Source organism: Elgaria multicarinata, chromosome 7 (genome assembly GCF_023053635.1).
Source record: "Elgaria multicarinata webbii isolate HBS135686 ecotype San Diego chromosome 7, rElgMul1.1.pri, whole genome shotgun sequence".
NCBI classification, from domain to species: Eukaryota; Metazoa; Chordata; class Lepidosauria; order Squamata; family Anguidae; genus Elgaria; species Elgaria multicarinata.
The window spans coordinates 56,218,633-56,243,715 of record NC_086177.1 but is presented as its reverse complement, the minus strand read 5'-3'; the positions used below and the strand labels follow the sequence as shown (position 1 = coordinate 56,243,715).

The 25,083-nt window shown below is 38.5% G+C and overlaps 1 protein-coding gene across 2 annotated transcripts in view; it reads right to left on the bottom strand.

Moving 5' to 3' along the window:
* YES1 (YES proto-oncogene 1, Src family tyrosine kinase) overlaps positions 1–25,083 on the bottom strand; it is a 46,041-nt gene that overhangs the window by 16,332 nt on the left and 4,626 nt on the right. For both annotated transcript variants that reach the window (XM_063130604.1, XM_063130605.1), the window contains exon 2: positions 3,858–4,129. In XM_063130604.1, the coding sequence (XP_062986674.1) occupies positions 3,858–4,122 (265 nt within the window). In that variant the 5' untranslated portion in view covers positions 4,123–4,129. The remainder of the gene's footprint in view (positions 1–3,857; positions 4,130–25,083) is intronic.

Genomic DNA, 25,083 nt, shown 5'->3' with positions numbered 1-25,083 from the left:
TTGCAAACAAAGGAATTCTAGAAATAGAATTCTCAAATTAAGATTCCTGTTTCTAAATTATTGTGGGTTTTTACTATCTCGTAAGTACACAGAAATTTGTATTACATTATCACAATATCTGCAGCATTCAGAAAAAAGCACAGTTCTTACAGGATAACTAATTGTCTGCTGTCAAGCATCATAACTAAATGCAGGGTCTGTTGTCATGACAGCCCACTATAGCTTATTTAATTTATAGTGAGTCTATGATGCATGCAGCCACCATTTTGAATATGCAACCCCTACTTGTGGGTTGTCATGTCATGAGAATTTGGAAAGCGTGGGTTAAGTGAGGATTAAACAACTCTCCCATAACCCATGGTCCGTTTTAGTTTGCTTGTTTGTTTAATCCTCACATAATCTATGCTTGCTGGGTTCAAATGACACAACAACCCTTGCACATGGAACCTGGCACCCGCAGCTGCTACAGCTCATTGTGGGTTAAATAACCCATGAGTTGTGGTGTGTTGTTCAAACCTTAGACCTAAGGTTTATCCCAGGATCATCCCGGGTTCATCCCTGCCTGAGCGCTGGAAGAACTGTGTGGAACCTAGATGAACAGGTTTGAGCCCAGGACAATCCTGGGATAAACCTTAGGTCTAGCTACGGCCCTAGTCTCCCAGTGTGAATTCTAACTTCCAGTAAACGCTGACAAGAACAAAAATCAAAAGTATGATGCTTGTTAAGATGGACTTTAAATGCAATCTAATTGATTTTTATACAGATGGCAGCTATAATTCTCTCTGAACCCACTGCTTTGGCACAATATTTTTTGCAAACAAACATATTTTAATATTGCAGGTACTGCAGAAAATGTATGCTTTACTACTCTACTGCAGTTCATTTCATGAAAGGGATCAAACTGGCATTATGCATGTATCACATTTCAACAAGAAGCAAGTATTAGCTCAATAGAAAATGCAGCCTGTAAACTCTGCCAATAAACAAACAACTTTTCACCTTCTCTAAAAATAACTTTCTTGATCCTCCTCAATTTTCTTCCAATTCAGTTTAAAAGATTTTTTTTAGCCCTCATGGTTGTAGAGGGGAAAAAATCTCGAAAGAATGTATGCTTTTTCCCTAAACACTTACGCCGTTTCTGTAGAGTGACTTCCTCTTACTACCATAGCACTACTCTGATCCAGCAAAAGTAACACAACTGTGTGTGGGGATGACAGACTTGTGGAAGATGAAAAAAAACACAGCTTTGAGGGCTTTTCAATTCAGAGAAAAAAATGATATGGTTGGGACATGATAGACATTTGTAAAATTATTAGAAAATGAAGCTTGCATTCTTCAAGCACAGATGTATGTTCCAAGGTGCTACAGGAAGTGTCTCCAAGTCTGAAGTGGCAATGGAACCCCCATGACCTCAGATTCTATTCCATGTGTGACTTAGCTTGCTCTGTGATGGAATGTTAGCCTCACTATGACAAACTTTGATTGTTATGTGCAAAAATGTCTTATTTACAGAGTTTTCTGGTAATCAGCACATCTTGAAATATGTCTATGCCATCAGTTTTCTGGGTAACCCTGAAGCAGTGACATGGAGTGGAAACATTCCTGCTTCTATATTTTTCAACAGAAAATTTACCATTTCTAAAAAACTTAAATAAAATTAATCAGTAACATAATGAATGGATATATTAATCAAATAGAACCATTTCAAAATTGTAATTAACATTGTTCAGGTGAGTATCACCAGGAAATACATTTATTTATATTACACATAAACATACATACACACACAAGCAGATTCAGTGCCTACATTTTTTAATTAAAAATTAAAAAATGTAATTGAAGTGTATCCTATTGAGTAGTTGTTCCTTAAAGTATTTACAGATATTCCAATAAAAATAATGTCCAAATTAAAACTGTTGAATTTGAGTAGTTTATTGAAACCACAGTAATTGTACACTATTGATTTCCCCCCAAGTGGGAGCAGTATTTCAATTCAACTAGTTTTGACTACTGAAAATCATTGGAAATCTCTACCTCCCCCACCCAATTCAAAATTTTCCAGAAAACTCATGTCACTGCCTTAATGTAATCATTTTGGGATACAATTCAAGTTTCCCTCTTTAGGGGAGAGATGTATCCCTGGTTTTTCTGATTAAGGTGCATTGGACTAAGGATGTACCAAATTTCGGCTTTCCAGCTGGTGTAGAAGTAGCTTAACTATATCAATTTAGTTTTTTTCTAGTAATGGGTGTACCAAATTTCAGGGGTTTAGCTCATTAGGGAAGTATCCTAACAATTCTCATATCCCTGTCGGTGAGGGAGGTCTGATCCTTTATTCTAACGAAGTAAGGTTTTCCCTATGTTCTTAAATCCTATAGGTTTCATAAAATTGCCCATCTTGCAAGCCACTTTTGTTCTAGTCAATTAGCAATCAAAGAAAAACAGATTCTAAAAGCTAAGAAATTGTTCCTGAAATATTGGGACACTGCCGTATGGGAATGTAGGCTTGCACACAGCATTTAATGTGCAAAAAAGTTTTAGGAAAAAACTTTACACCTTTGGATATTGCTCTGGCTACTGAGGGTGCCTGTGATGAGAGAGCATGTGGTATTATTGATTAATGGATGCTCACAAATCAGTTTGAAGCAATGCTGGTTTCACTTATGAGAACTAGTTTAGGCTTTTCTGCAGTATTGCTTGAATTTCTGTAGAATCTTAGAATACCTTTTGAAACAGATACAACATTCTAAACTAAATTATAAATTATATTCAGCTTTAGGTTTAGCCAACTTCACTCCTACGAGAGTCTGCTGGTCTTAATAGCTCTATTGTTTCTAAGTCACTGGAAGATTATTGCCTTAGAAACAAAGGGCTCTGAATGGGGTTTCTTAATTTTGCTCAAGTCCCCACCCCCCTCTCTCTCTAAGCTTGGCACAATCTTATTGTTACTGTCCTCAATTACTGTAACCTTCTGAACTTACAATAATTCAATGCAGAGTAGGAGGTATGATAGAGGCAATCTTTCCCCAGCTCTGCATGTGTACTAGATGGGCTTTTTCGCCCATCTAGCTCGGGCATTTTGGAGGGGGGGGGGAAGGAGGCTGGACAAGCCTCAGGATAGCCTGTATCCTGTCCTCTCCTGTCTCCTCCCTGCCCACTGAAATGCCTCCTTTCCTCATCCACCAAGGCTGACTTCACGACCTCGGAGAGCAGCCAATGTGATTTTTTCTGCACCAGTTGCAAGGGGGAGGCGGAGCAGAATGTGGATTTCTTCTTCCAAAGTCAGAGTATTGTCTCCGACCTCACATCTGGGAATCTGAAATATGCTATGGCCTCTCAGATGCTAAGGGACATAGGATTGTTCCCTAAAGTTCTGTTATATAATCTCAAGCACCCATCTCTAGCTCATGTAAAAGTACTATGGAACAATTCCAAATTCTGCGGAAATAGAGCCAATAAGAATCTATAAAATTGTCACTTAAAAGATATAATTAGATATTTTTGTTACAAGGCATGCTTTCAATAATTTTCTTCCCTTCATAATAATATTGCAGGTAAAATAAAATAAAAATTAAGTCAAAGTTATTAATTTTGCTCACCTGTTAAAACCACTAGTATTTATCTGTTCATAGCAGTGCTTTTTCACTTGAGTTAACTAGTTAAAGCTTCCCCCCTTCATTGCTTGAATTTCTGCACAATTTTACAATATCATCTTAATCAGAGTTCATGGCAGGACAAAATAAAAATAATAAAAAATAAAAATAAATGAATGGGTATATACATTGTACCTTGGTTTTGCCAATTTCACTCCCAGGGGAGTCTGCTTGTATCTGGTATTATTTTTGAAAGATGCTCACCTGTTAAACCACTAGGATATGGACATGGCACAGATGAAAATGAAGAAGATGCTCCTCCAAAAGGTGTCATACCAGATGGCCCACCAAAAGGAGTCACGGAATGGCTGTTAAAATTAACTGATGATCCCTTTATTGCAGGCGACTGGTTTGCTTGGGTTGAATCTGATCCATAATGGCTGACATGGGAAGGAATGGGTTCTGGAGTAGTCTCAGTCCTATATTTCATGGTAGGACCTTTATCTTCCTTACTTTTAATGCACCCCATGGTCTTTCTGTAGAGAAAAAGATAGTATCACTTTGATGTGACAATATTTAAATATTATTTCTTAAGCCATGAAATAAACATTTGGATCAAGTTGAGATCTAAGTGTCAGGCACATCTAATTTTTACAACTGAGACTGCAATCCTACACACTAATGGTGGGTACCTGTGAGCTCTCCAAATGTTAGACTACAATCCCCATCAGCCACGATTATTGACTATGTTGGATGGCACTAATGGGAGCTGGAGTGCAACAATATCTGGTGGGGAGGCAGATAAGTTTACCTGAGAATGAGTTCCATTGAATTAAGTGGAACTTGCTTTTGAGTAGAAACACATACAATTGAGTTGCGAATGGATTATGAAGCCTTCCATCTACCATTACTATATTTTTTCAAAATTTTAAATTTGATATTTATTTATTTATTACATTTTTATACCACCCAATAGCTGAAGCTCTCTGGCAGTTCACAAATACTAGTCTTATACTGAATACCCTTCAATCCTTAAAATCCTGGCAGGTCTTCAAGGTACTGGAATAAGACTCTCACCCATGTCCACAGCCCTACTATGCAATGTGTTTTACAGATTTTTAAGTTAAAAAGTGAAATATAAGGAACATAGAAGTTTAACCATTCATTTTAATGCATCAAAATTAGGTTATTTTCAATAACCATTCTCTCTTTCAATTTTATTCTCAATCAGGTATTATTTGTGATGCTAGACAATGCCACATGCGATTTGGATTTTGCAGCAAAGGGAAAAAGAAGCCACACAGTTCATTCTTATTCTATGTTGTGAATCCCAATTAATCCATGAGTACTTCCAAGCAGAGAGCGTTTCATCTCTATCAGGTATATTGAAACAGAATGGAGCTTATCTTTAGAACTGGTATTAAACAGTGGTTAGTGTCTAGTGTGCATTTGTTTACAATCAAATCAGTGTTTGTAATATAACAAGATAGTGACTGGGTTTAGATGACACAATAGTCAACGGTTGGTTAAATAGTAGTCCATGGTAGACTAAATAATCCACCGATGACTGTTTGTAGGGGAAAAACCATGCTGCTATTGGTTATTTCCCCTGCTTAAGAGCAGCAGAAGCTCCTAGCATCTCCTGTTGCCAGCCGCCACCACTTTGCAAGATTTTTTCTCTGCCGAGGGTGGGGGATGAGCACATTGTCAGGCGAGATCTCCTGACAGCGTCTGTCTCCGCCCTCAGGAGAGCAACAAATGGGGAAGAGGATGGTATCTCCCCGCAACGCCTCCTTCCCCATTTCCTTCCCCATTTGCTGTGAGGCCAATGCGGAGAGAGCTGTCAGTGTATCTCTCTGCCCTTGACCACGCAACAAATGGGGAAGGAGGTGGCGGCGTAGAGCAATATCATCCTGTCAGGAGATGGTATCGCTTCATGCCTCCTTCCCCAGCAGGGCCACAGAAACAAGGAAAGGGGTGGCTATAGCGGCTCATAGCCATCTGTGTGACATGGATTATTCACACAGGGTTGACTATTGTGTCTTCCACATGCAGCCAATGTACGGATGCACAAGCTGTTTGTACTTCAAAGGTTTTCTGCACAGACAGGGGTAAACTGCTCTAAAAACACCCCCAACCCCCATGGGAATTGAAAAAGCAGTTGACAGGAGAGCTGCTGAAGGGAAAACCCAATAGATAACAATGGCCTTAGCTAGACCTAAGGTTTATCCCGGGGTCGTCTCTGCCTGCTCCCGGGATATCCTGTGTGTCATTTACATGAACAGGGATGACCCTGGGACGATCCTGGGATAAACTTTAGGTCTAGCTAAGGCCAATGTAAGCACACTTATGGATTGCAACCAGCAGTACAATATTAAGATACAGAACGAGCAGGTACAATATAGACAAGAGTTAACAAAAGCCGTAGTTTAAGTTTTTTAGTTACATAACATCCACTACAGGAGGATAGTCTAGAGGATATTTACCTTTATCTAGCAGCCTGTAATAAGTCTCAATTCGGGTTTGCCTTGCAGAACATAGCAATCTGTATAGGTCTATATTGGGAGCTAGCCATTATGTTTCATTTATAAAAGCTGCAAATTGAAAGCAGCAAATTTGATCTGCAACATTACAGTTGCAGGTAAAACTGTGCTTTCTACTAAAGGTTACAATGCCTAAAACATTGTGCTCGCAAAGCCTCTAAATACAGGGACAAATGATCAAACAGTTCATGCCAAGAGCTTTCTGATAGAAGTGCAATTTTTGTAATGAAGGTAAAATGAACTGAATACAAATAAAGAATAAAGTTTTCAAAGGATACACAATAGCTTTAGTTTCTATTTCCAACAAAGTATTAAATGATTTGTGTGCAATTTATATCATTTAATGAAATTTTCTTATTATAAATGGCAGCAGGTCATCAAATGTTCTGATTTCACCATGACTAACCCATGAAATTGGAGGATTTTGATTTACTAGGAGAGAAGGGTTGTCTCCATTCTAATGAGCTGTACTAACATTAGTATAGTAATGCTTTGGTCTCTAGACTATCTATTATTATGCAGTGATGGGCAATGCTTAAAAATGCAATACTAAACTCAACATCTGCCAGCTGAGGGAGGCACTTTAGGATTTGGTGGATGCCTTGCTATGCCACCATGAAAAATATGCTAACAAAACTTACCAGGCTACTTTTATACCAACAGTGGCTGTTTCTGTTTGAACATCTACCCAAATGTTTTCTATCTCTGTTTCAATGTTTTGGAACAGGCAGTTAACGTTCTCCATACATTTAATTATATTAAGCATATATAAATGGATAATACCCTTTTTCATTTACTGGGAAAATGGCAGCCTTACATGTAATGCTGCATTAGACAACAGGTGCAATATCAAGACAAAGCTGCATGTCTTTAAATATCTGAGGGAAACAAAACCGAAGGCCATGTATAAGAAGTCTAATTTTAAACTTTATTCTAAAAATAAATAAAAGCAATCTCTAAACTATGCCTATATTTTCGGCATGAAATATGCCGAAAATATAGATCACAGAGAGTTCGTAACTATAATTTAAAAGACATTTTGAAGCAGATAACAATTATTTTGAAGTTTTAAAGTGGAAAACATTCTGCCCTCACCACTTTACACATGTTATAGTTTTCCATTTACAGATATTGGTGCTCTTTAGAATCTTTCAGTAACATTTTAAAAATGCACATGGTAACATTTTACAACGATATAGGGTAATAAAAAAAGTCAGTAAGTTATCAATCTCAAACCTATTTATTTCAGTGGTGATAAGAAAGCTTATGCTTAACTCTCTCACTGAAAAAGAATGGGATGCACAGTTTGATGCTGTGCACATTTTCCTGGAAGTATGTTATTATTGTGAATTGTTTTCAGATTAATTTCCATCAAAAATGGGATGATAATTTGGTTATTTTAGTATTAAAGCAGAATGAACTTGTGAAGTCATTCAGGAGATGAACCAGCTCCAACTGTTCATAAGAATGTAAGAAGTGCCCTGATGCTGGATCAAACTGAGGGTCCATCTAGTCCAGCACTCTGTTCACACAGTGGCCAAACAGCTGTCAACCAGGGACCCGCAAAGCAGGACACGGCACAACAATTGGTGTATATATCCTTACTGCCTCTGATACTGGAGGTAGCACATAGCCATCACCTCTAGTAGCCATTGATAGCCTTCTCAAGGAATTTATCAACCCCTCTTTATGTGCTGTGTGAAGAAGTACTTCCTTTCATTTGTCCTGAATCTCCCACAATCAGCTTCATGGGATGACCCTGGTTTCTAGTATTGTGGGAGAGAGTCCAAATTGTCTCCCTATCCACATTCTCCACACCATGCATAATTTTGTATACCTCTATCATGTTTTCCCTTATTAATCATGGCCTTTTGTCACAATGTGCCAGAATCACCACCACCAAACAGGCTTTGAAATTGTACTAATAAGATCGTTGAAGATGAAAACTAATGAGAAGAAAAGCAAACAACATTAACAAAACAGGCACATGGATTTTGAATGGTTAACGTTTTCAGTTTTTAGAAAAATGTAAAGATATTTTTTTTAAAAATTAGGCAGTTTCAACCACAGCAGGTACAGAAACAAAATATTCCCAATTGGGGTATCTTTTACAGCCTGCTGCTGCCATGCTAGGTGTTTCCTTTCTACAGTGGAGGCTACATGCAGCAGAAGTTTCCTCAGGAGTCAGGACTGGATGAATATGTTCTGTTAACTTGTGGTTTCAGTTTCTGTACTCCTCCCCTGTCCCTTGCATTTATATCCAGACTCCACCTCCCTCCTTGTTCGGATCTACTCCATCTCCCCAAATTCTCTATTCACTGATCCTCTCTATCTTTGCACTTAAAGAGAAGCAAGGCCTTGAGAGAAAGTGGGGGAGAGCATGCACTTCTGTATACCATCTGCAATGCAAAATAAAGCTGATTAGGTTACCTCCCATCTCCATAAATTGCTCTAGGCGTATTCATAGATCATAATTAGAAGTTGTATAGTTATTTGTATTCATGATGATATCTTTGACTGAGGTGCTTTTTCTTATTAATTCGTTTAAGAACATTTTAAAGCTGATTAAAAAAAATCAAATTGGTTTTGATTTAAATTTTAAAAAAACACCAATCAGTTTTGATTTTTTAAAAAATCAATCCTGTTTTTTTTTTATTAACCCTTACGTAAATGTGTACAGACTTGCAGCCTCAGATGATTATCTTTGACTTGATTGTTTATAATAAACTGTTCTACTTTTATGGGCTTTTCCTTCAAAGTAACTTTAGCACAGCATTAATAAAAAGCAAACACAAAAAACAGAATATCATGTGAATTGCTCACAACATTGATACTAAATTGCTCTCAACACTGATAGTATTAGAATAAAACAAGCGAGCCCTTGCAAGGAATAGGAAGAGAGAGGAAAAGAAAAATTCTGAGCAGAACACTTACATCATATTCTATACAAATCAGTTCCCAATCATAGCACACAACCACCAGTATACCACAACCACAGGCCAATCATGGCGCATGAGGCTACCTACCCTTACACACTTAAACCTTATTGTTTATTTATTCACAACATTTGTATACCACTCAACATCTAAACAGATTCCAGAGTGAACAACGATAGAATGATAACAAAAATAACAACACAATATTATAATTATTCTCTTTAAAAAGAGAGCCAATTAAACCGTAGTTTGCATCGATACAACCAAGATGAATGTGACAAAATGATAATTTATGTTATTGTTTATATGTGTATATTTAAGGGTTTCGTTCAAGTTTGGATTTGCTGTGGCCAATTCTTTTATTTTCAGGAAATGGTGAGTAAGTTGGAGGGGGGAGTTAGAATGGTGAGCAGTGTGAATAGTGTCATCTGATTGGTTGGTTGATTTGAATGGAGAGAGAGGGGGGAATGAAAGACAGTTAAGGAGTTTTGGGCAGTTAGAGGGAGTTAGTCAGAGAGTGGATTGTTAGGATTAAGGAGCTAGTAAGGGTAGGAGTGAGTGGGTTTTCATAGAACCTTGTTTTAGGATAGCATTAGAAAGTGGGGTTATTGGATTTGGAGGTGGTTAGTATTCCCTGGGAGGTTGAAGGAGGTAGATGTATGTGGATAAAGTAGAATAATTTTAAATTGTCTTTTAAAATCTTTTTTATATGAATAAACTTTATTATTTTGTTTTAACAACCATGTCTGCTCAGTCATATGCATTACTTCAGGTGGACAATACACATGCACACTCACACACTAAGATTTAGGATTCCCTCATTCTTTTAAAGGATAAAGAATAGGGGGGTGGTAGTAAAGGAGAGTTTTAAAAATAGACATCACAGAGGCTGGTGACGCCACAATGACCTATCTTTATAAATTTACTTAGCACGGTTCATCCTTCCAGGTCTTTAAAAATATGGATATTACCATTAATATGATGTTACACAAACATTAAAACAGCTGAAAATATTTACTTATTATTAGTCATCGTTATCTATTTCAAGGTTAGACATTATTTGTCAGTACTTTGACTCATTTTAATATCCTGTTTAATGTAATTTTTGTTTGTGCCCTGAGGAAGAACTTTGGTCAATAAACACTGGATATTCTTCATAAAATAAATTACTAATTTCAAGCTCAAGCTTGAGGCCTACTTTTTCCTATGTTCTTCTATTTTTTATTATTATTATTCTCTCCTTCATTGTTGTGACAGAAGGATCAAGGAGACAACATCCTTAAAACTTTCAAGTCATGGCAGCCTGAATTGCATTGGTTGTGTGGAAACAGGAAACTTAACACAATTGTTTCTCACCCCACAATCCCTTGATTAGCATTTACTCATTGCCAGCAGGAATGCCCTGCAATGTGAAGGAAATGTACATGTACACGCTTGGCCTTTGAAAATTTGAAGGGGAGATGAGGCTCTTTCAACCCTGTACTTTTTTTCTTTTTTTTCGCACAAAAGTTAAGGAGTTTGGCAAATTGAGGTGGGGTCAGGCAAGGTAAGAAAGGGTCCTTGGCAAGTTCTACACTGCCTGATCCCACCCCATTTGTCAGTATGTGGACAACTGAGATGACAAATATATGCAGTAGTTTACAGAGTTCATCAGAAAGAAGGATAAAACCAGTTTTTTGTTTAAAAAAACTATTTCAAATAGTGTAAATAATTATATTCACATTTGTCTAAACAGGGTACTTATCAATTTAGAGCAGTTTTCAGGCAGCTGGAACTTATGCCAACATTAGCTGACAGGGTCTTTTAACAAATTCTTTCACACTTGTGCAAAGTTAAATCAATTTGGCACTCTCTCTGCTAGCCAATTGTCTCCTCAAAGTATGAGTCCCATTCACTGAGTTGAATCATTCTATTAAGGGACAGTTGGCTGGCATGAAGAAGACTGAGTTGACTGACAATGTGCTTCAGTCCCAAAGAAGTTGCAGCAAAATTTTCTAAAACTCACAGCGGGTCTCTCAATAAATGAAACTAGCTGAAGAGTTAACAAATAAAGAATGTTTCCGGGAAAGGTTGAAGGTTATGTGGCCTTATGATTTACACCACATTTTAAAAACAAAACAAAAACAAAACTTGCTTTGTTTAATTTGAAAATGCATTCACTAATTAAGTAACTTCATTTACTTTTTTCCCTTGCTCTTTTATTTAACTGCGTAAGATAGATTGCGCTACGAAGTTAGAGTTTGCCCCTTAAAATATTGTGGGTTACTAAAAGATATGGATATATGAGCAACAAAACAAATTCATGGATGTCCGCTCAGAAATAAGCTCAGAAATATGTGCAAAGGATTGCAGGCTTAGAAACTGTTCTTTGTTTTGTCAGAAATATGTATATATAAATATGTAATGTTGAATAGAAACAGGCAAGCTATGGTAATTCTCTTAGTCACATTTAATAAATGGATTAAATTTCATCCTAAATATGTGCCTCATATATCATTATCAAAAGAAATATTTACATTTAATACCATATTTGAATATCTTGAAGGAGGCAATTGTTTGTAGACTCAAAAGATATTGGCAATTATTGACTAAGGGCCCGCAGTCCCTTACTGGGGAAAGTGTTTGAACAGATGATTACTCCACAACTCCAGACCATCCTGGATGGAACATTACCTAGACCCATTTCAATCTGGCTTCGAGTCTGGTTTTGGAACTGAAAGTCCCATGGTGACCCTGAAGGATGACGATGGAGAATGCAACCTGTTAATTCTCTCATCAGCTTTCAATGTCATGAAAATTCTTTCTGAATCAATGATATGCACTGGGAACTAGAAGCACTGTGTTTTGGTAGTTCCATTCCTACCAGAAGGTGGTGCTGTGAGATCTTTACTCTGCCACATGGCAGACCTTTGCTCTGCTTCCTGACTGAACTTGTGTGAAATTGCTCAAGTTGTTTAAGATTTACATGAAACCGTTAGCAGAGGTTGTGTGGGGATCTGGAGCAAGTCACTATATTATTGGCACCCAACTACTTCTCTCAAATTAAGAGAGGTTGAGGATGCTCTGAATAGGTGTCTGGAGTCACTAATTGGTTGGATGTGACCCAATAAACTAAAGCTCAGATCTTGCAATCTTAGGTACTGTTGGTTGGTGAGAAGCTTGGCCCACATAGATAGCTGGGTTTGCAGAAAGATGAGCATTTAGAAAATACAGACACTTGGGCAACACATGTTAACAATGAGGGGAATTCTGAAAGGCATGGGGATGGAACATCCCCCTTTAGTAATTGCTGATGAGCATGCCCGTCAAGGACAACTTGTTGCTAATGATTTCCAAGAGATACATTTATCCATAAACAGGAGAAACTGAAGAACTTGGGATAGCAAGCAAGTTTTCCTGCCTGAGTGGGCATATTGTCCCAAAAGAGGTGGCAAACTAGGCACCCCAGCTCAGAATACTGAAAAGAGACTTTGTGTTCAGGCACAGTGGTGTTTCAAATGTTCTATACATTGGATATGGCTCATATGGCTTCCCCAACTAACCCACCAGCCTTTCCCCAGGCACCCAGCAACTGGTGTACATAGGCATACTACCCCTGATACCGAAGGTAGCATAGAGCTATCAGGGCTAGTAGCCATCGATAGCCTTATCCACCATGAATTTGTCTAATCCCCTTTTTGTTGTTGTTTATTCGTTCAGTCGTTTCCGACTCTTCGTGACTTCATGGACCAGCCCACGCCAGAGCTTTCTGTCGGCTGTCGCCACCCCCAGCTCCCCCAAGGTCAAGTCTGTCACCTCCAGAATATCATCCATCCATCTTGCCCTTGGTCAGCCCCTCTTCCTTTTGCCTTCCACTTTCCCTAGCATCAGCCTCTTCTCCAGGGTATCCTGTCTTCTCATTATGTGGCCAAAGTACTTCAGTTTTGCCTTTAATACCATTCCCTCAAGTGAGCAGTCTGGCTTTATTTCCTGGAGTATGGACTGGTTTGATCTTCTTGCAGTCCAAGGCACTCTCAGAATTTTCCTCCAACACCACAGTTCAAAAGCATCTATCCTCTTTCGCTCAGCTTTCCTTATGGTCCAGCTCTCGCAGCCATAGGTTACTACGGGGAATACCATTGCTTTAACTATGCAGACCTTTGTTGTCAGTGTGGTGTCTCTGCTCTTAACTATTTTATCAAGATTTGTCATTGCTCTCCTCCCAAGAAGTAAATGTCTTCTGATTTCCTGGCTGCAGTCAGCGTCTGCAGTAATCTTTGCACCCAGAAATATAAAATCTGTCACTGCCTCCACGTTTTCTCCCTCTATTTGCCAGTTATCAATCAAGCTGGTTGCCATAATCTTGGTTTTTTTGAGGTTTAACTGCAACCCAGCTTTTGCACTTTCTTCTTTCACCTTCGTCATAAGGCTCCTCAGCTCCTCCTCGCTTTCAGCCATCAAAGTGCTGTCATCTGCATATCTGAGATTGTTAATGTTTCTTCCTGCGATTTTAACTCCAGCCTTGGATTCGTCAAGCCCAGCACGTCGCATGATGTGTTCTGCATACAAGTTCAATAGGTAAGGTGAGAGTATACAACCCTGCCGTACTCCTTTCCCAATCTTAAACCAGTCCGTTGTTCCGTGGTCTGTTCTTACCGTTGCTACTTGTTCGTTATACAGATTCCTCAGGAGGCAGACAAGATGACTTGGTATCCCCATACCACCAAGAACTTGCCACAGTTTGTTATGATCCACACAGTCAAAGGCTTTAGAATAGTCAATAAAACAGAAATAGATGTTTTTCTGGAACTCCCTGGCTTTCTCCATTATCCAGCGGATATTGGCAATTTGGTCTCTAGTTCCTCTGCCTTTTCTAAACCCAGCTTGTACATCTGGCAATTCTCGCTCCATGAATTGCTGGAGTCTACCTTGCAGGATCTTGAGCATTACCTTGCTGGCATGTGAAATAAGTGCCACTGTCCGATAGTTTGAACATTCTTTAGTGTTTCCCTTTTTTGGTATGGGGATATAAGTTGATTTTTTTCCAGTCTGATGGCCATTCTTGTGTTTTCCAAATGTGCTGGCATATGGCATGCATCACCTTGACAGCATCATCTTGCAATATTTTAAACAGTTCAGCTGGGATACCGTCATCTCCTGCTGCCTTGTTATTAGCAATGCTTCTTAAGGCCCATTCAACCTCACTCTTCAGGATGTCTGGTTCTAACTCACTGACCACACCGTCTGACCTATCCCCAATATTATTATCCTTCCTATACAGATCTTCTGTATATTCTTGCCACCTTTTCTTGATCTCTTCTGTTTCTGTTAGGTCCTTGCCATCTTTGTTTTTGATTATACCCATTTTTGCTTGGAATTTACCTCCGATGTTTCTAATTTTCTGGAAGAGGTCTCTTGTCCTTCCTATTCTATTGTCTTCTTCCACTTCTGCGCATTGCTTGTTTAAAAATAATTCCTTATCTCTTCTGGCTAACCTCTGGAATTTTGATTTTAATTGGGCATATCTCCCCCTATCACTGTTGCCTTTTGTTTTCCTTCTTTCTTGGGCTACTTCCAGTGTCTCAGCAGACAGCCATCTTGCCTTCTTGGTTTTCTTTTTCTTTGGGATGTTTTTTGTTGCCACCTCTTGGACAATGTTGCGAACTTCTGTCCATAGTTCTTCCGGGACCCTACCTACTAAATCTAGTCCCTTAAATCTATTCTTCACTTCCACTGCATATTTATTAGGAATATTAGTGAGCTCATATCTAACGGATCTGTGGGTCTTCCCTATTCTCTTTAGTTTGATTCTAAATTGTGCAATAAGAAGTTCGTGATCTGAACTACAGTCAGCTCCAGGTCTTGTTTTTACCATCTGTATAAATGTCCGCCACCTTTGGCTGCAAAGGATGTAGTCAATTTGATTTCGGTGTCGGCCATCTGGTGAAGTCCATGTATAAAGCCGTCTTTTAGGTTGTTGGAAGAGAGTGTTTGTTATGCACAGTGAGTTGTCCTGGCAAAATTCTATCAGCCTGTGTCCCGCTTCATTTTGTTTTCCTAGAAAAGCCATCCAAATTGGTGGCCATCACTATATCTTGTGAAAGTGAATTCCATAGTTTCACTATGTGCAGTGTGAAGAAGTACTTCCTTTTATCTGTTCTGAATCTCCCATCAATCAGATTCATGGAATGACCCCAGGGTTCTAGCATTATGAGAAATGAAAAAAAAGTCTCCCCATCCACTTTCTCCACACCATGAGTAATTTTGTATACCTCTATCATGCCCCACTTACTCACACTTTTTTTTTGTAAGCTAACAATCCCAGCTGCTGTAACCTTTCCTCATAGGGCAGTTGCTCCAGCCCCTTGATCATTTTAATTGCCCTTTTCTGCACTTTTTACAGCTCTACAATATTCTTTTTTTAGGTGCTGTGACCAAAAAGATACACAATATTCTAAGCATGGTCGTACTATAGATTTGTATAAGGGCACTATAATATTAGCAGTTTTATTTTCAATTCCTTTTCTAATTATATCTAAAATGGAATTTGTCCTTCTCACAGTCGCTGCAAACTCAGGAGATATTTTCATCGATATTTTCATCCACCACAATCTTAAGATCTCTTTTTTGGTCAGTCACTGCTAGCTCAGATCCCATCAGGTTATACTTGAAGTTGGGATGTTTTGTCCCAATGTGCATCACTTTACACACACACACAGAGAGAGAGAGAGAGAGAGAGAATGGGTAAGAGTGTGTGTGTGTGTGTGCAAGCAGTCAAAGGGCATATAACAGCACTGGGGATGCCGCTCCAACTTTGGGCTGTGATCCCACCCACTGCTGGCATGGGGCCTTTGGGCTGAAAACATTTCTTCATCCTTGGTATAGAGACTGCACATGGGATGTGCAATATTCTCCTCTGGTGTGGGAAAGGGTCCACTTCCTTCAGAGCTGGATTTGCAGAATTATTCATTGTGGTGTTATAATTCGTTTTAGAGCCCTATAGATTGACAGCTAGATGCAGTATAGGAGTTAGAGTAACTCTGCACCAAATCACAGCTCATCACCAGAAGTATATAAACTCCAGAAAGGAACCCATAACTCAGATTTATGGCATGGGGCTTTATTTCCTCTGGCTTCATCTTCCTTGGTCTAATTATGCACAAGGAGGAACATTAGTGATGGCACTGTGGAGACAGGGCACATAGCACAAATATCTGACCAGAACAGATATAGGAAGAATGAATTACAAACACTTGCCTTCCCAGAAACCCTTGAGATACTCTGCCTAGAACTCTCCATACCCAGACACTACAATCAACATCTGAGGCCTTCCTCTGAGTATTCCTCCAAGGGAAGCTCAGAAGGTGACAATGAGGGAGAAGGCTCTCTCAGTGGTGGCTCCCCAACTGTGGAATGAGCTGCCTACTAAGGCCTGCCTGGCGCTGACACTGTCATCTTTTTGGCACCAGGTTGAGATTGCCCTCTACTCCCAGGCATTTAATGGAATATGATGGGGCTGTTTTGAACAAATTATTATTATTATTATTATTATTATTATTATTATTATTATTATTCTACATAATGCCACATAACTGAAGCTCTCTTGGCAGTTTACAAAGATTAAAACATTGAACATTAAAAATCAATATACAAAATTTAAAATCATAAAGGCACAACATTTAAAAACCATAAAAGCATTTAAAAAACACACAATATACATTCAAAACAACTATGATCTCTCAGCAGATCTGGGGTCAATTAAAAACTGAGCATATGTTGTTAAATGCCTGGGAGAAGATAAAAGTCTTAACCTGGCACTGAAAAGGTAACAATGTTGGTGCCAGGCATGCCTTGTCAGGGAGAACATTCCATAATTGGGGGGCCACCACTGAGAAGGCCCTCTCCTTTGCTGCCATCCTCTGAGCTTCTTTTGGAGTAGGCACCCAGAGGAGGACCTTAGTTGCTGAGCATAGTGTATGGGTAGGTTCATGTCAGAAGAGGCATTGTGGTCCTGAGCCATGTAAAACTTTATAGGTTAAAACCAGCATTTGAATCAAGCTTGGAAACATACAGGCAGCCAATGCAAGCGGGCCAGAGTTGGTCTTACATGTTCGAACCTCTTGGTCCTCGTTATTAGTCTGGCTGCCGCATTTTGCAAAAGCTTCAGCTTCTGAACCATCTTCAAAGTCAGCCTCACGTAGATTGCATTGCAGTAATCTAACTTGGAGGATACCAGAGCGTAGACAACTGAAGCCAGGTTATCCCTGTCCAGATAAGGGCATAGCTGGGCCACCAACCAAAGTAGATAGAAGGCATTCTGTGCCACCAAGGCCACCTGAGCCTCAAGTGACAGAGATGGTTCTAGGAGAACCCCCAAGCTATGAACTTGGAAAATTGTCTGCTGTTTTGAACAAGTCTATTATTGAAAATTGTTTACTGCAATCGTTTTTGAGTGTTTTAATTTTTTGTGTTAAAATTTTTTAAACTGTTTTTATCACAATGTCGTATTTTGTAATTTTTCCTGAATTTTATAAACGCCCAGAGAACTTTGGCTATGGGGCAGAATAATAATAATAATAATAATAATAATAATAATAATAATAATAATGCTTCAGGATAATGGCCTGATAAAGTATGCTTAAGAATTCTTAATTCTGGAAAGAGTGACAAAGAATTATTTGTTCTTTAATTCAGAAGATATATATTTTTATCTACAGGATGTTTTGTTTTCAAGAGCCATCTTCCAGAAACTTGACAAGAATAGGTGTATAGCAGGCTTTTTTTAGTCTACTGTTAACAAATAAATAAGCACATTTAAGTCAAAATATGCTTATTTATTTATTAATAGTCTACTGAAAGAAAGGAAAAAGCCAGTATGTGTGGTTTGTGAAATATGCAGAAACACATAATAGAACAACATCATAACAAAATCCCAGCAAAACGTTTTCATCTCTAGGGAGCAACAGAAACAAAGCCTTGCCAGGAAGAATAATGTTATCTAATTTCCTTTGTCACATACTTCAGAAACAAGAACAGAAAACCAGATACTAGTCTGAGGCTTTGTGGTTATTGCAACTTCTCCATTTCCGCAAGTATAACACATAACATTATGAATCACTACAATGAAAAGAACTTTGTTCTGACTGTATTGTGTGGCAGTCTTTACTAAGGCAAACCCGAATGTTCGAGGTAAGGAATGAGGTTTGGAATATGCTTCTTCTGTGGCCAGACCAAAGTAAGTTTCCTGAAGTGATTCTTATGGAAGCAATGTTGATAATATTTCACTGTTTCTACACATTTTTTTAAAAAAAATGTTCATTATTTATTTATTTATTTATTAGCAGACATCTAGAATAAAATTTTAATCTGCAATAAGCAATATAGCCAAGCAAATCTATTTGAGAAATCACAAGCATTGTATATGTTAGAAAAGGAAGTGTCTAATATATGGATATGCTGGGCTCCAAAACAGGGAGGAAAGGGCAAGTTAAGACACATCCTAATCAACAGAAAGATTCTCTAGGTATGCCAGAACATCCTACACTTTTGAACCCTACTTCTCTTTCCAACTGGTCTCATGCTACTTTCAGATATTGGCTGCAGAGAGCAGCTGTATAGATGTGAGGCTTCATTTATTGGAGCTGGGACTTACCCCAAAAGGAGACTAGGGCCCTTTCTACACCAGCCATTTTTCCAGGGATCATCCCTGTGCATGCAAATGACACACAGGGGATCCCGAGAGGAGGCAGGGACGATCCTTCCATTTCCCTGGAATAATCCTGAGGTGCAGAAAGGGCCTAGGGGAGGGAAATGGGTTTGGAGACTCCCACCATCACACACACACTGACACCAGTCCCTTGTCCTGCCCCAGCAAAGTGTCTTTGAAATACACTTTAAAAGTGTATGCCCCTTCACAATTTAAAAGATCACTGGAGAGAGGTAGCTGGTTTCCTCCGAGCCCAACTCCCCTCCCAAGGATGATCCTTATATCACAAAGGGAGAAAGTCTCTGACTAGAAACAACAAAAAAGGTATTTTTTATTTGACTAGTTTGAATTTTCCCTCGTATAACAGAAATGATAAACAATGCAGTAGATTCTGTAATAACAATTGTGGAGTTTATATTAGATAAGAACTAGTTATAAATCAAATACCCCTCTGACAATTATCATTTGTATAGCACAAAGACTATTATCCCAGGGATTAGAAAACAGGGTTCGTTCATTCAATCAATCTTAGCACAACATGGAGATGTGTAAGCCCCTGTTTTATGTTCCTATTGATCTCCAATCCCACCCACTGGGCAACACACTTTAAGAATGAATCAGATAAATTGGAATGAGTTTAGAAAAGGGCAACAAAAGTGATTAGGGACTAGAAATTGTCCTATGAGGAAAGAGTGAAGGTATCTTTAGCCCTGAGAAGAGAAGACTGAGGGAGAAGATTATAGCACTTTTCAAGTACCTAAAGGGTTGTCATACAGATGAGGCCTATAACCTGTTCTCTATCATTCATGACTGCAGGACACAAAATAATGGGTTTTAGTTTCTACTCCCTCGCTGGAGGTATTCAAGCAAAGTCTAGATGGCTATCTATCAGGGATACTTAAAACTGGATTCCTGCACTGAGCAGGGGTTTAACTTGATGGCCTAAAAATCTCCCCTTCCAGCTCTGTGATTCCTGCTGTAAAAAGCAGATAGAAGCTAAAAAGCAGATAGAAAGTGGGATATGCTGTTGCAGGAGAAGGCATATCTGTAGAAATCCTCCTTAACACTATGGGCCTTCTCCATGTTGGCATCCAATTTATGGAATGATCTCCCCACTGGTATTTGGGAGGTGCCCTGAGTGCTGCCCAGTTTGTTTGTAATTATGTGTTGTAGTGGTTTTAATGTTTTTATTACTTTTTAGCAATTATATATTTTAATTTTAATGCATATAATGTATGTTTTTAAATTTTTCTTGTAACCTGCTTAGAGATATTAGTAAATATGGACAGAGGTATATAAATCTATTGAATAGAAACTAACGTTTTTCTCACCTGCACGCGAGATGGAGTCAATCCTACCACTGAACTCAAGAAAAAGGGGGGAGGGAGAGGGAGAGAGAGAGAGAGAGAGAGAGAGAGAGAGAGAGAGAGAGAGAGAGAAGCATTCTCCAAGGTATATCTAAAGGGCGGCAGATTATTTAGGAAAGATTTAAATTAGAGATAACGTATTCAGAATAGAATTAGTTGCTTTTTTATCATTTAAGTGGCCACTTTAAGTGTGGCTGTTTGAAAATGGTATACAAAGGAAAATAATTAGTTGCCACTACATCTTCAGAAACGTAAGTACCAGTATCATAGCATCCCTATTCTCAGAGACGAGTAGTAGGTAGAGAAAGTGTTTCCAAGACAACAATGTATTAGCAAAGAATTATGGTAAACTGGAAGCAGTTCTGTCAGCTAAATGTTTTCCACAGATTTAACAAAGCCCCAGGAGCTAGATTTTTAATAAGACTATGCAATAATGTAACAGGTAAATGTCCTCTGGATGTTAAGAGGATATGGAAATCTGATGCATAGTATTTTGTAATGATTGGTGTTCTGTCACACATTTCACTGAAATAAATGGGTTTACTTTTAAGTAAATGTGTTTCGATAGTATAATGCTGTTTCAATCCATAATAGTTTTCTTATAAATGTGTACTAAAATCCTTGTGTTGTGCCTATGATTTCTAAGCAGGCTGCAATCCTAGGCATACTTATCAGGAAGACGATTTGGGGTTGTTTACAAATAAGCACAGTTAAAATAGTCTGTAAAAGCTTTTTGATTTTTTTTTTTAAAAAAAACACCTAGAAGGTTATTGGGCCTGTTCAGGTGACATGCTAAGCCATGGGTAGGCTGCTAACCCTTTTGCAGCAAATGGTTAGTGAGCATGTTGAAACCATGGTTATTTAGCCACCGTGGGTAGGAATGGTTCACACGACACTCTAAGTATTGTTCACGCTAAGCCATAATATTCAGCTGAAAACAATTAACATGTTGCTTAGCATGTTGTCTGAACAGTCATTTAAGAAATAGGTATGAATACTTAGTGCAATCCTATGTATGTCTACTCAGAAGTAAGTCCTATAGAGCTCTGTAGGACTTACGCCCATGAAAATGTGTATTACACTGCAGCCTTAAAATGTGTTTTTTCCATGTTGTTCTTTTATCTATATGAATTAACAAATGTCATAAAACAGGCGTATGTAGTTTTGCCGATTGAAAACACACTGATACTATGAAGAAAGCTTATTTCCACCTACAGTTATTGCCCTGGTCTCAACATAACAAGTGTATATTAATAAGAAGGTTTCCACTTAAAAGTGGCCTAGAAATAATTTTAAATAGTTTTTAGATTAATAAATTCATAAAACTTAATCAACTAGCCTATGGGAAATAAGCAATCTAACCTAAAGTATTTAACTAAAAATAAACAGAGGTTTTTCAGATCTCGAATTACAATGAGAATTCAGCCATCGAGGCAATTCACACTCAATTTAGTATTATGAAATCAACATTTATGAATTATATTTTGATCTTATTTTAAAATCACAATATCTCAGTTCTATCTGTTCAGCAAAAGACTGTTATCTTGCTCTTAATTGGTGAGCATCAAAAACTCTAAACATAACAACACAAGAGAAGCCATGGTAGATGAAACAAAGGTTCACCTTGTTTCCCAAACTGGCCCTGAAATGCTTCCAGGAAGCCCAGAAGCAGATCATTGTGGAAAATGTCTTTCCCCATTGTTTACCCGCTAATAGTAAATACAGCCTCTGAAGCTTGAGTTCCATTTAACTATCATGTCTAATTAACAGGCCTACCTTCAATGAATTGATCCAATCAGTTTTTAAAGCTATCTAAGCCAATGATCACCACCATATCTCAGAGCAGCAAATTAAATTACGCATTTGGTGAAGACGTACTTTCTTTTGTTTGTCTAGAATTTGTCTATTGGTGATTCATTTCTAGTATCGTGACGATAAGAAGAAAATTATTTATATCCACGTCATTTACACTATACAAAATTGTATTATATACACCCTTCTCTGTCATCTTTACACTAAATGGCCCCAATACTTAAGCTTTTCCCATAGGGGAGGTCTTACAAATATTTTGATTGTTTTGGTTGCCATTTTCTATACACATTTCAGCTTTACAAAATTATGTTTGACATGGGGCAGGTGCAGAAGCAAGGTAAAGAAGCACCACCAAACCAAAGAAAAAAAGGGGACAGCAAAGCTCTGGAGCTATAAATCTTAAGGGGCAGCCAGAACTGTATACAGTATTCCAAATGTAGCTACATCACAGATTTATATAAAGGCAGTATGATACCGGCCATTTTATTTTCATTCCCTTCCCTAGTCCATCATTTCCTTTTTCACCACATTTGCAGCAATGGTCAGTGAGTGTGTTTAAACCGTGGTTATATAGGAATGGGTAGGAATGGTTCACATGACACGCTAAGTCATGGTTCACACAACATGCTAAGCCATCATGTTTAGTTCAAAATGCTTCACTACTATGACTTAGTGTGTGGTCTGAACAGGGTCACTGAATTTTACATTTCCACTGAGCTATCAGCTCCAAGATCTGTTTCCTGGACAATCACTGCCAGTTCAGATACATTATGCATATATTCTTTATCTCAACATGCACTGTAAAGGTTGAACAAGTCTTTCCGTGACCTGTAACACTGGATTTAGAACGGACCCAAGCCAAGACAAAAAGGGCTCACAGACTGTGAAGTAGAAGACTTTATTAAGACCAGGGGTAGGGTAAATACATGGGAAGAATAATTAAAAGCAACTTGAAAACATGCATAGCATAAAAACCCAGTAGTGCATAAAACAATGAAATCTTAACTATGACTACCTACTTGCAGGTAGGGCCTTGCCCCTTTTGCATCCTTTGGCAAAGACAAGACCAGGAGTTTTGAGTCAGGTCCTCAACTATATACTTTTTCCCCTGTGTCATTTCGCCCTCCCCCCTCCTCCTTGGCGCCAAAGCCTATTACCTTGGTTTCTCACCTCCTTTGTCCTTGGAGATGTCTGACTGCTTTCTGACCTTCCTTCCCCCCTTCAGGTGGTCCAGCTGTCAAGGTGCTTTGTCATTTAAAATTTGTGCATAATAATGAAACCAAACTGAACTACCCTTTCCCAACTACATCACCTATTTGTCTGCGCAGTCTATCTGTTCTCCTTTACATGCACTACTTCACATTTACTTTAATTATACCTCATTTGCCATTTCTTTGCCCATTCATCCATGTTGGAGATATCCTTTTGGAACCCTTTGCAGTGTGTTTGGATTTTTACCATCCTAAATAATTTAGTGTCACTTGCAAACTTGCCTATTTCACTGCTCCAGGTCAAATATGGATTCTTGGGGGATCCAGTGCTTACTAGGGTTAACTGTTCTACACAAAACAAAAAGGTCAAGGACACCAATAACTATATCAATATAAAAACTACACTCCTAGTGTAAGAGACCTACAAGATAGCAGTTGGCTAATTAGTTACCAAATTTATAACAGAAATAATCACAAGTACGGTTGGCCAACTGGTTTACAGATGTACACACATCTGTTGCTGCAGTGCTGGTTGTTTGGTGACTGGTCTGGAAAGTATCTACACATTTTGGGAAGGGTGAGCTACAAAAATCAGGGACTACCTCACCTTCAACAAATTAATAAAGAAGGATATTTTGCCTTTATTAGGATCAGTACACCCATTTTAGAAATCGCCTATTCAGGAAGTATGTTCTGCAATGTTATCATTTATTGTAAAAGGTTATTAAATTTGTGAGATTTACAGGAATACCTGAAGAACGCTTCATCTGGTTGAAACAGAGATACTCCGGGTTCCATAGACATAGCTGTTAATAGTTGTTGTTAAATAGATCAGACATAACTGTCAATGCCAATGTTAAATAGAACAGCATAGCTGATATTTTTAAATTCCGACAGATTCTGTACATCTGTAAACCAACTGGCACAATTGCACTTGTGATTATTTCTATCATAAATTTGGCAACTAATTTAAGTATTAGTGCTATCTTGTAGGTCTCTTACACCAGTAGTGTTTATATTAATATCGTCAACTGTTCTACAACAAACTTATTCAGCTCAAACAGCGCTTGTGGGACATATAATTCATGATACCACCCTTTTATTCACTGTTTTATGGACTTGTTACAGCAACAGGCACATTCCCCAATGTTGTTCAGTACCATTTTTCCTTCCTTTTTTTCTTTTGTGTGACATGATACCAGAGGAAGTAATGCCATCATGCGGATTTGAGACATTACATAGCCAACTCGGCAAATCAGAATGAATGTAATGCTTCCTTGGTACCGAGTAGAAGTAGGGAAGAGTTTGAGAAAGTGGTACTGAGTAGAAGTAGGGGAAGAGTATGGTTACTTCTCAGGGCCCCCTTAAAACAGGGTGACAAAGTTGGTGTGTCCATTTCAGCCCAGCCCGACAGCTTACTTACACCCATTGCGTGAACTCTGTTTAGTCCTGCTCTCTGCTGTCTGTTCTTTAATCAGTTACCAATCTATAGAAGGACCTTTTCTCTTATCCCACGATAGCGAAGTTCACTACCTTCAAATCAATTTTAGTGACAATTGTGTATTTGCATTAGAGCAGTAATTTTACATTTGAGTTGTTTAAGATTGTGCCTGCAAAAATATTTCAGAAACTCCAAATCCAACATCCTTTGGAAAGCATATTTGCTTATTTTATTAAACTATGCCTTTTAATGTCTACATGAACCTGCTGGGAGAGATCATCCAGAGATTGGGGTGAAGTGTCAAACAAATATCCAATAATTATGATATCCAATTGTATCTCACATTTTCATCAACTAATTCCAGGTAGGAAGTGGACACTCTGGGCTGGATTGCATGTAACGACAAGCCACCATGGGTTAATTTCCCTGTAGAGCTGGTGCTGGTGGTGCTGGCCGCCATTTTGAAAATGCAAGCCACAGCAGGGACACACCACA